General features: G+C 52.3%; 1 protein-coding gene across 1 annotated transcript; it reads left to right on the top strand.

Annotated features, from left to right (window-relative positions):
- Positions 1-6,763: 6,763 nt before the first annotated feature.
- Krt35 (keratin 35) lies at positions 6,764-10,941 on the top strand. The gene is made up of 7 exons (XM_051158583.1): positions 6,764-7,302; positions 8,089-8,171; positions 8,360-8,516; positions 9,201-9,362; positions 9,508-9,633; positions 10,095-10,315; positions 10,594-10,941. Exons 1-7 carry the CDS (start codon positions 6,832-6,834, stop codon positions 10,739-10,741), a joined length of 1,368 nt encoding a protein of 455 aa, XP_051014540.1. The 5' UTR covers positions 6,764-6,831; the 3' UTR covers positions 10,742-10,941.
- The last annotated feature ends 1,151 nt before the right edge of the window (positions 10,942-12,092 follow it).

Raw genomic sequence — 12,092 nt, 5'->3', positions numbered from 1 at the left:
GTACATAGATGTTGCTAGGAGCTCAGCATGTATGCACTGTTAACGGGTTTGTTTGTTCTTGTAACCCCCTAGCTCAGATGCTCCGGGAGGAGCACGAGGTTGACTATGGCAGATGCTCACTAGACTTAGAATTTCAGGAAGCACCCGGGCACAGACATCTGCAGAATGAGGGAGGGGTACAGGGATAGTAGCGGCACAAACATCACAAGTCTCAGGAATGCATCTGACCACCTGACCCAAGAGGCGAGCCTGAGCTCCGGAGTGATTGACAGCTTATATTCTCTCACCCATGTCCCATGTCCCATGTCCCATGTCCCATGAAGTTGAAGAATGGAGATGAGATGTAAGGCAAGATTTTTTTTTTTAAAGTGATGCTAATCTATTATGTTTTCAGCCATCGTTGGAAGGACTCTGCTGTTTGAGGTTGCAGTCCTCCCGGTCTGGATAGCCATTCTGAGCTCTGCATTAAGTGTAGGACTCCCTTTCCCCAATAGGGCCTCCAGCCCTCTGCCTGACTTCATCTGGAGAGTGTCTTTAGACATAGATGCCCTTAACCACATTTGATATGTGGCCCTTGACACAGATCTCTGCTAGCTCTCCCCTCCCTGCACCTATAGGATAATTATCATAGGGACACGTTACCAAATGCAAAAGAAGCATCCTTAAAGTGCCTGGTTTCAACCAGTTATGAACACCTATCCTGGAAGCCCCCCACTCACTCCCCAAGGGCTATATAGCCTTTGTTCTCCCTGAGTAATGTTCAACTAGTTCATGGAGTGTTTGATCTCTGTCATGCTTATGGTCTTCCAAGCCCTCCGCCTTGCCTTCTGCTCCTCTTGCCTCAGTGGTCTGGTGGCCATCAGTCCCCCAGGGAAGAGGAGAACCACGACCCATCTCTCCTAATCAAGTACAACATGGATTTGATTCCCATTTCTGCTCACTGGCTTTTGTGATGACAGGCAGCATCGAACTCCTGTATTTTGGTTACAGGATGTATAGGGTGGCAGGGACAGTATGGTGTAGGAGACAGCCACCTTGCTATGTGGAGTGCCTCTCAGGATGTATGGCTTCTCCTGGCTGTGTTGTGCTTACCTGAGTGTGGAGCTTAGCTGGGCTAGGTTCTGGACATGCAGAAGCAGGGCCGATGAGAAATCAGGGGTCTCCTGCTGGCCTCGCTGCCTTTTCACACGTTCTTTAGCTCAGAACACAGACCCAGAGCCCCCAGTGACTTATCCCAGACCACACGGCAGTGAGGGACTGAGTCCCGGCATTCCCCAGCTCTTCTGCCTTTGCCTCTAGGCTCTCCCTTGATGCCAAGAGCTCTGCCAACGCTGCCATATATTTGGTGACTAAGCCAAACACGAGGAAGCCAGAGGTTCAGCAGAAGCAGACAGGTAGGCCCTATAAGAAGATGAGCACAGGCAGAATGAAGCTCTTGCCTGGGGCCGCTCTGCTCCTCTGTGGCATGTGCCCAGGCATGCCCAAGGCCTCGTTTAGTCTCAGTAGTCCATCTGTGAACTGGAGCTTCTGGGAACCCAGATGGGACAGTATGTGCTCAGCACTCAAATGCGGTGCTGCTCAGAGTTGGTCTGAATAAAAACGAAGAGACTTTGGGCTATACTCAAACAGCCTTGTGTGACTGTGAGCGCTTGGTTTTCTTATGTACCATTGCTTCAATTCTTACTAAATCCTTCAGAGCACTTGGGTTAGGGAAGGAACCCTTCCTATGCTCAACCGCACCCAGGCACCCTTAACTGAGCACACTGATGGGCAAACTGCAATGCTACGCTGCACAACAATGGGAAATCCTAGGACCCTTCGGATCTTTTAACTCCCATCCCATTGCTCTCTCCATGACATCAGGAGAGAGGTGCGATGACGCAGGGCACTTACTTTCAAGGTGGTCAATTTTTTTCTCTACTTTCTAGATATACGCTGTGTGGTCCTCACTCACAGACACGCACGCTTCAGTGAATAAATTAGAAAGCAATGCATGAGGACCTCCCCACCCCACCCAGCAAATCCTATGCTAATGTGCACCGGGCTCAGTCAGAGAGGAGCAGGGGTGTGGAATTAGCTGCACCCACAGTGGATAAAAGGCATGGCTCCCAGAAGGCAAACACCCAATTGTAGACCTCCTTCTCTCATTCCCAGGATCAAGACCCGTGGCAGCAAGAGCCAGGCAGGGAAGGGTTTTGAGTTGTGAGCATGGAGAATACTTGTTGAGTGTTGGGGTGACCAAGGAAGGGTTGGGATTTGGTGGAAACCTTCAAGGATTGGCAGCAAAAGAAGGCAAGAAGGTAGAAGGCATTTTGGAGGATGGCTAAGTGTGTCCATGGCATGCTCTGGGGACAGCAGGGAGTACAGCTGTACAGAGTGCAAAGAGGGGAAAGGTAACAGGATGCTTGCTAACAGTGTTAGTGCTTGCTGATTCAGGGCTCTAGGCAGGTATTTTATTTTATTTATTTTTAAAAAAAGGATTTCTAAGGGAAAGAACAGAGCAGACAATATATAGGCCATTTCGTAGCATCAAGAGCCCCACAAGGAGACCATCAAGGCTGGAGGATCTGTACCCAGGGGGACTGCATAAACTATTGCACCAACCAAGGACAATGCACCACCCCCATTCAGATCTAGCCAATGGACAACTCATTCTCCAATGGACAACTCATTCTCCACAGCTGTGAGGAGAGCGGGAACTACCTCTGATGTGAACTCTGGCGCTCCTGATTTGATCACGTCCCCTTGGTAGGGAGGCACCCAGAGGAAGTGGGAAGCCGGCTGTCCAGATGAGACCTGATAGGCTGTGGTCCTATGGTGAGGGAGGAGGTCCCCTTCTGTCAGAGGTCTAGGGGACGGGAATAGGGCAGCTGAGGGAGGGTGGGAATGGGAATTGAAGGGTATAACAATCAGCGTGTAATCTGAATAAATTATAATAAATTAAAAATTTAAAAAGGAAAACAATACTTATCTGTTTGTCTTTTGTTTTTGTTTTTGTTTCTTTTTAAAGTCAAATTATCTAAAAACATCTTATCAGGACTTTCAGCCACACCTTTGAGTTGGCTCATGGCGATGTCCCCTGTGAGCAGATGGCTTTTGTTCTCTGCTAGGGCCTTGGCCTGTCCAGACACGTGCTGTTGATTCCAGTCTTGGGGTTTCTGCCACCTTATCTCTGAGAGTTGGACTAGCAAAAGTTTCTGCCTTTCTCTCTTCTCCATTGAGTCATTCTTTTCCCCATATCATGCCTTTCCTCCCTCTTATGCGCTCTTCTCCTCAGAATCCTTCACTTTCTTACGCAACACAATCCACTCACTCAGCCACTTACATTTACTCATGCACTCACACTCACTCACACGTTCTGTCACTCATTCATACTCCCTCACACTCCCTCCCTCACACTCACTCCCTCGCACTCCCTCCCTCACACTCTCTCCCTCGCACTCTCTCCCTTGCACTCCCTCCCTCGCACTCCCTCACTCACACACTCACACACTCACTCACTCTCCCTCACACTCCCTCCCTCACACTCCCTCCCTTACACTCCCTCACACACTCACACACTTTCACTCACTCACACTTCTCTCACTCATTCATACTCCCTCACACTCCCTCCCTCACACTCCCTCCCTCGCACTCCCTCCCTCGCACTCCCTCACTCACACACTCACTCACGCACTCACTCACTCTCCCTCACACTCCCTCCCTCACACTCCCCTCCCTCACACTCCCTCACACACACTCCCTCCCTCACACTCCCTCCCTCACACTCCCTCCCTCACACTCCCTCCCTCACACTCCCTCACACACTCCCTCCCTCACACTCCCTCACACACTCACTCACACTCACTCACACTCACTCACACTCACTCACACACTCACTCCTTCACTCCTGCACTCATATTCACTTATACATTCACTCACTTACTCGCTCACTCACTCATTCATACATTCACTCACACACTCTCACTCACACTCACTCGCTCACTCACTAGCTCACTCTTTTGGAGACATCTAGAAGCAGGCACTATTTTGGATATTGCAGGGGTTTCAAAAGAAGTATGAGTTTAGCCCCAGGGCAGCCCCTTGGGGGATCCGTCTGAAACACAAGGCAGAGAACAACAGTTCCTAGAGGTCAAAGGGATCCTCTCCCAGTCACTGCCACGGGTTCTAAGTGTTTGGTGGGCACGGCAGGACTGGAGAGGGATGTTAACCATAGGGAGAAGGAATGGCTGGGACTGAGCCCAAAGAAGCAGAGAGGCAGGGCTAAGAACTGTAGTCCCTGGAGGGACAGGGCTCCTAAGTGAACCTTGCATAAAGTATCCATTGCCCCAACCATTGGCTTTCTGTGGGAGCTGGCACCCTCCTACCCATGCAGTGTGTAGGTGGTGTAGGTGGTATAGGTGGTGTAGGTAAGGGGGGTCTTTCATTTAAGGGGACTGTACACTTTGAACAAGAGCCATTTCAGCCACCTCTGCCATTCCTTGGCTTGCTGACTTTGCGCAGGCTCCTGAGGCACAGCAAATACTCACCTATTCAGTAGGGTTATTGGTAATGCCAGTCTCATGTCTCGTGAGAGTATTGTGAGGACTGAGTGAGAAAGTGTGTAGAAAGGCTGTGTGCGGGGTTCCAGGCGCATCCTGAGTGCTCAGTGGGTGATGGAGGGCCCTGCTGGTATCGCCCTTAATAGAGTGGGTTGGCAGGGTATTCAAAGCTGACAACAGCATTTGGTCCCTATCTGGGCGGCTCAGATGTAAAGCCCCCGCCATATGATCTCCGAGGCTGAGTAGATCATGTGGAGTTCCTAGGCCTTCTTGCTGTGATTTCTGGGGCCACATGACTTTGGAGTGATGAGCTCAGAGAACATCCCCCAGGAGGCTGTGGCCTAGGAGGGGGATGGGTGGGGAATACAAACACCTCAGGAGGCTCAACCAGGCTCTCAGCTCAGCTGCGTCTTTGCAGTGGGGCATGAGGTTCCAGGGAGGAGAGGCCGAGGCAACTCAATGGCACCCTGGGATTATGCTGGGTGGATACTGATCACAATGGGTCCCAGGGTGTGGAAAGGGTACAGTGACTCATGGCACTTCTATATCTACATATGTTCAAACCTATGCACCTGGCCCACGGGATAAGGAACTGTGTGCTTAGAATCTGTCCTTACTCGATAATGATAGCTGCTTGGCAATACCAAGCCCCAGATGAATAAGACTGCAGTTGTCAAGGGATTGGCAGCTGCCACTAGGAGCCCTTGTCATGAGCAGGTGTTGTCTGGGCTTCTTTGGGGTGTGCAGTTAATGTTTAAGGCAGCCCAGGGTGCAAGCATTGATAACTGTTCTCACTACGGAGGAAGAAACAGAGGGACACTCGGAGACGGGACGTCAAAGCAGTTCATGGTGGGACGGAGATTTGAACCCATGAGTTCAGATGCTTCCCTGAGTTCGGACTGCTTTTCTTTGGGCCGTAGAGTGTGAACCGTGTCCTTGTGTATCCTACTCTGAGTTTCTCCCTTTCGTTTAGACTCCACCATATCCAGCAGCCTGGGACAGAATTCCAGGTTTTGCTAGCCACAGGCTGGAGGTGCTAAGTGAGTTCTTATTGTATTGGAGCTTTGATGGCTTCACGGACGGAATGGGGACCACGAGCTCAGGTCTGTAGAGAGCACGTGTGGGAAGGTTTTCAGCACTTGTGCCAGGCTGACTGCTGGTCTCAGCCCACGGTTGCTTCCTAACAGGAAGATAGCAGGTGTTCTTAAGAAGAACTACAGGACCCCAAATTGCAGGACAGCTCAGAAGACAGGTCCTGGAGGCTCCCACCTGACCCATTCCCATCGCCACCTCCACACCTCAGCCCTGGTTCCAGGTCTCGCTAGTTCACACACTGGGCTGGCCAGATGTCCCATCATGCTTTCTAGGCATTGCATTAGCCAGCTTTCCGGGGGCAGAGAAGAGCCTGTGAGGCTCAGGTTCCCTGTACCTGCTGAGGAGATGTGAATCAAACGCTTCCCTTCCCCTCTGCCAATTCAGGCAATTAGGAGCAAAGCCTTCTCCATTTCTCCCTGGGCTGGAAAAGACATGTCGTCCTAAGCATGGCTCTGGCTGCCACCAGGAACTGACTTTGAGTTATTTTGGCTAGAGCTGAAGCTATGTAACAAGAACAAAGCTCCTGGCAAGGACGTAGGGGCATTTCCATCAAGGCTTTGTTGGGTTGAGGGCTACTAATGTCCCATCTTATTATCCAGGACGAAAGGTTCCTCTTATCACATTAAAACTACAGCAGTCCAGAGGAACCTGGGACACTTTTTCAGCATGGCCATATCTTCTGGGCCTATTCAAGTGCCTTTTATATTTTCCCAAGCTACAAGACCGTTGCCTTCTAGCCTCTTTTAGGCTTGCCTCCCACCTCCTTCCAGACTGTCCTTCACTGGAGACGAAGTCGGAGAAGGTGAGATGATGATGGGACTCCCACGCTTGCTTAACAAGGATGCTGAGGTCTGGGTTCTGATGACAGGTCCCTTTGAAGAGCTGATGCACACTGGGCCTTCCCAGGGTGTAGTGCTGTGTGTGTGTGTGTGGGGGGGTGTGAGTCTCCACATAGCCAGCCGTCCAACGGGGCTCCTATTTTACGAGGCCAGGATATGTTCACGGGAAGCTAAATAACAGGCTAATGAGAGGTTTTGATAGAAAGTGGAATTAACTTTAATGAGGAGAAAACACTTTGTAAGGGCCAACCAACGCCCACTGGGTCAGAAGTATAAAGTCAGGCTAGAGAGCTGCCTCTCTGTGTTGGGGTGTCTACTCTCACAGATCTCCCGCTTACATCAGGGCTGCTGTGGCCATGGCTTCCAAGTGCCTCAAGGCCAGCTTCTCCTCGGGATCCCTCAAGAGCCCGGGGAAAGCCGGAGGGGGCTCCCCTCGCATGTCAGCCATGTACTCCAGCAGCTCGTGCAAGCTGCCCAGTCTTTCCCGGGGAGCCCGGAGTTTCTCTGCGTGTTCTGCCAGCCCGGGTAGGAGCAACTACAGGGTTTCCAGCTGCCTCCCTATGCTCTGCCTCCCCACAGGTGGCTTTGCCACCGGCTACAGCATGGGTGGAGGTTGGTTTGGGGAGGGCACCCTCACTGGCAATGAGAAGGAGACCATGCGGTCCCTGAACGAGCGCCTGGCTAGCTATCTGGACAAGGTGCGCCAGCTGGAGCAGGAGAATGCCAGCCTGGAGAGTCGCATTCGCGAGTGGTGTGAGCAGCAGGTGCCCTATATGTGCCCCGATTACCAGTCTTATTTCCGAACCATGGAGGAGCTCCAGAAGAAGGTGAGTGGTTCCTAAGTGGCTTCAGGTCTAGAAGGTGGAACACGTGTGATAGTAGCCTGGCTCCTAGGGGGAGCTTTTGGAGGGAACACAACTTATTCATATCTGGGCCTCTTTTAGTCTTCCCAATAACCTTAGCCCAATCTATCAGATAAAGGACGCTCAAAGCCAGCTTGGTTAAGTGACCTTGGTTCAATTAGATGACTCGGAACTTGACTGTGGGCTGCGTTAACTAACTGGGTGTGACCACTGATACCACTGTCCGTCTCTCTGAATTTTAATGCCCTCGTTTCTACAAAGGCAAGTTGGGTATTTGGTGTATTCAGTGAAGCGTGGTGTCCCCATCTGCAAGGCAGAGAGGACACCCTTTTAAACCCTCATTCCTGAAAGGCTCAGCTGGATCCCAAGGGAGAGCATTTTGGACCAGAGGGCAGCTGTTGGCAGGGGCCTGCCCTGGGCCCACGGCAGGCATGGGGGACAGGAAGGCAGGAGAAAACCTCCCTCCCTCCCTCCCTCCCGCTTCAGTATTTCCTGTAGCATGTCCTTGATTTCTCCCTAGCCCTTGACTACATACACAGCGTAGGCACACCACACTGCAAAGGGCTCTTGAGGTTCCATTGTCTGATACCGGCTCTCGTCTCTCATGGAGCCCCAAACTGTTAAGATTCCAGAATAGGAATCTAACCTCCTTTCATGGGCAGCTCTTGCCAGACCGGAAGTGAGTGTGTGTGGGAGCTCCTACCAGCAGAATGCCCTTTCTTACGCGAAATCACTTCTTTATGTCCACAGACCCTTTGCAGCAAGGCAGAGAATGCCAGGCTGGTGGTGCAGATCGACAATGCCAAGCTGGCTGCTGATGACTTCAGGACCAAGTGAGTGGTCCCACTTGTGCCTGGGCTGGGGCTGGTGTAGCTGGATGCCGGTGATGGTTGAGCTCGGGGTTTCGGCTGCACCCAGTCACCGAGGCATGAGGGCAAGGCTTATAGCACCAGGCCATTCTGGAGGTGGGGCTTGACGAACGGAATCACAGGTTTGGGTGCCTATCTCTGTGTGTGTGCAGGTATGAGACAGAGGTGGCCCTGCGGCAGCTGGTGGAGGCTGACATCAATGGCCTGCGCAGGATCCTGGATGATCTGACCCTGTGCAAGGCAGATCTGGAGGCACAGGTGGAGTCTCTGAAGGAAGAATTGCTCTGCCTCAAGAAGAACCATGAGGAGGTGAGCATGGGGGAGGCAGTAAGCATGGGGGAGGCAGTAAGCATGGGGGAGGCAGTAAGCATGGGGGAGGTTCTAAGCATGGGGGAGGTTCTAAGCATGGGGGAGGTTATAAGCATGGGGAGGCTGTAAACATGGGGGAGGCGGTAAGCATGGGAGAGGCAGTAAGCATGGGGGAGGTTCTAAGCTTGGGGGAGGCTGTAAGCACGGGGGAGGCAGTAAGCACGGGGGAGGCTGTAAGCACGGGGGAGGCTGTAAGCACGGGGGAGGCTGTAAGCACGGGGAAGGCAGTAAGCACGGGGGGGGGGGGAGGCAGTAAGCACGGGGGAGGTTCTAAGCATGGGGGAGGCTGTAAGCACGGAGGAAGCAGTAAGCATGGGAACCAAGTGAGGCCAGGGAGAGGGTGAGCATGAGAAGTAGCTGAGAACGGGGAAGGAGGTATCCTGGGAGGACCAGGTAAAGATGGGGAAGAAGTGAGCATGGAGGATCAAATGAGCAGGGGAGTGGGTGAGAATGGAAAGGAAGCGGGTGAGGTAAGTACGATACATGAACACGGGGGAACAGGAGCATGGGAGAGATGAGAAAAGTGGGGGAGGTGAATGTAAGGAGAACAGGTGAGCACAGGGGGGAGAGAGGTGAGTGCGCGCGAGGCAGCCACCTAGAAACAGACCCTCATCTGCACCACAGGAAGTGGACTCGCTGCGCTGCCAGCTTGGCGATCGGCTCAATGTTGAGGTGGACGCCGCTCCCCCTGTCGATCTGAACCGCGTTCTGGATGAGATGAGGTGCCAGTATGAGACCTTGGTGGAGAATAACCGGAAGGATGCGGAAGACTGGTATGACACCCAGGTCAGTGCAGCCGAGGCCAAGTCGTGACAGAAACGGGATGGAGCGGGTCACGCGGAAGGCCTTTTTCTTCACCCATACTCACTGACTCCAAGTGATCCCTGAGACCTCAGGGGGCCAGATCAGATCCTGGGTGTCTATGTTTCAGACTGAGGAACTGAACCAGCAGGTGGTGTCCAGCTCCGAGCAGTTGCAGTCCTGCCAGGCGGACATCATTGAGTTGAGACGCACCGTCAACTCCCTGGAGATTGAGTTGCAGGCCCAGCAGAGCATGGTGAGCATCGGGATGGGGTGGAACAGCTGCTGTCGCAAGCTTGGAGGCACACAACCCCTAGGTTCCATCCTTTAGCCAACAGACTCCAAGAGTTCAAATTCTTAGCTCAGGACTTCTCCGTGCAAAGAAGAATGTATGAGGGCCAGGGACACATCACAACTGTCCTTGTGGTGAGGGTATGTAGTACTTGATATGTCCGGTAGCCACTCATCTGTTTGCATAAGATCTGCCTTCTGTGTAATTATCACTCTAGGAAGAACCTGCTGTCTGGGTCAAGGGGCTCACAGGTGCTGGGCTGGCTCATCTTTAGTGGTATCTGAGCATGCTTTCTCCTAGTTTCATGGCTCTCGGAGTTTCCATTCTTGTGTTCTGAAGTCCCATTGAGACCCAGTTAGATCTTCCTCGCTAGTTCTCTCGCCGCTAACATCTCTAACCTCTTCCCACAACCTTTGCCTTACCAGAGAGATGCTTTGGACTCCACCCTGGCAGAGACGGAAGCCCGCTACAGCTCCCAGCTGGCCCAGATGCAGTGCATGATCGGCAGTGTGGAGTCCCAGCTCGGTGAGATCCGGGCTGACCTGGAGCGGCAGAACCAGGAGTACCAGGTGCTGCTGGACGTCCGGGCTCGACTGGAGTGCGAGATCTACACGTACCGGGGTCTGCTGGAGAGCGAGGACAGCAAGTGAGTAGGGGCTGCGGGTTCTCACCTCTCCAAAGTTCTTGGGAGACTACATGGTGCCCAAAAGAGCATGAGCTCCTGATTCAGCAACGTTGGGGCTTTAGCTCTCTGGTCTTGCGACAAACTCATTCTGTTGTTCTGGATGGTTCTGTTTTCTCTCTGGGTACCTGTTTCCCCTTGGGTAAAAGGCGCCTTCATGTTTATAGATTCTAAGATCTGTTCAGTGGTCTCAAAACCAGCACCTGGAGTATGTTAATAACATGACTCTCTCTGTCCCCCAGGCTTCCTGGCAACCCGTGTGCCCCTGACTACTCACCCTCCAAGTCATGCCTCCCCTGCCTTCCTGCGCTCTCCTGCAGCACTGGTGCTGCTCACACAACCTGCAGCCCCCGGCCTGTCTGTGTGCCCTGCCCCGGGGGAAGGTTCTGACCGAATGGCAGACCTAGAGGGTCAAGGCCATGGCCTCCAGGGTTCTAACATGGCTTCCAGTCAACTCAGCTCTCACAGCCCAACTCTCTCTGTTCATGCTGGGCCTATGAGAGAGGGGCTTTCTGCAAAATAAATGCCTTACAGTTTCTTTGACACTGTCACCTAAGGCTGGTTGCCCTTCAAGGCCTTGACTTCTCATCATCATTCATTTCAATGGGCTCCAGGGTCTCTGTTCTGGCCTGGCCCCTTTCTTTCCAAGTGTGTTTTTGTAGGTTCTGAAATTCAATATAGTGTATCTGGGGGTGGGACAATAAAGCCATTTGCTCTGGCTCCGCTGGCTCCCATCATTTCTGTGTTGGTTTGTGTCCATGTTGGGTTTAGATTGACTGCTGGGCAGACACATGGGGGATGTTTGACCAAGGGTGACCCTGGGAACAACAGGGTCATTATGCTCCTCATTGGGGGTGGTTAGAAGACCGCAATGGAGCTTTTTTATTTTTATTTTTGCCTGTTTGGGACAGACTTGGGCATTGTTTAGGTTTCATACACTACCCTTACCCGCCTCCCAAGTGCAGACATTGCAAGCATGTGCCACCATGCCTGGCCTTTAAAAATAATAGATGCTGGGGATTGAACTCAGATTGTTGCAAGGCAGGCACCTTACCAGCTGAAGGCCTCGCTGTGAGGGTTTTTGCTTGGCTCCCCTGATGACAACCTTTCTGCAAGGTTCCAGTGTGGTGACAGTTGTTACCCGCTTAACTTCTTGGTATACAGAGCAATCTTGGGGGTGGGGCTCCCAGCATATACTTGATAATGCTGAAATAAGTGTAAGAGTCCCTTTATCAGTCTGTGTACGCTCCTCGCAGGGCACTGATGTGTGCCCCACACTCAGGGTAGTTTTAGGGTTCATTCATATCGATTCTCCCACTCCCCTGCGGCCCTTTCATGAAACCCTTTCAGTTCAGGAGATCTTGGCAATAGTCCACAATTGTGCTACACACAGGCATGAGTGACTGGTGCTGAATCAGGATTTCCACTTGTAACTCAGATGCTCGTGACCTAGGAGGCGCCTGTGTGCTCTTGATGCCTCATGAGCTGTTGAGGCTCAGCTCCAGGCGCCTGTTGTTTGTGTTCAGAACGTCTTCTCTCAAAACTTCAAGCAAAGCACTAAGTTCTCCCAATCCCAATGGGAAAGGGACATGGGTGACAGCATACTTTCTAAGCTAGACAAGAAGGCAGGTGGTCTCCAGAGGGACACATGCTCATCAAAGATGACAAAGGTACCTGCTATGGGACCCACGTGATGCTGAGAGGGCGATCATGGTTCCAAGCTGAAGAGCAGAGTGGAGAA

Source organism: Acomys russatus, chromosome 16 (assembly GCF_903995435.1).
Source record: "Acomys russatus chromosome 16, mAcoRus1.1, whole genome shotgun sequence".
NCBI lineage: Eukaryota > Metazoa > Chordata > Mammalia > Rodentia > Muridae > Acomys > Acomys russatus.
This window is presented reverse-complemented; position numbering and strand designations above follow the sequence as displayed.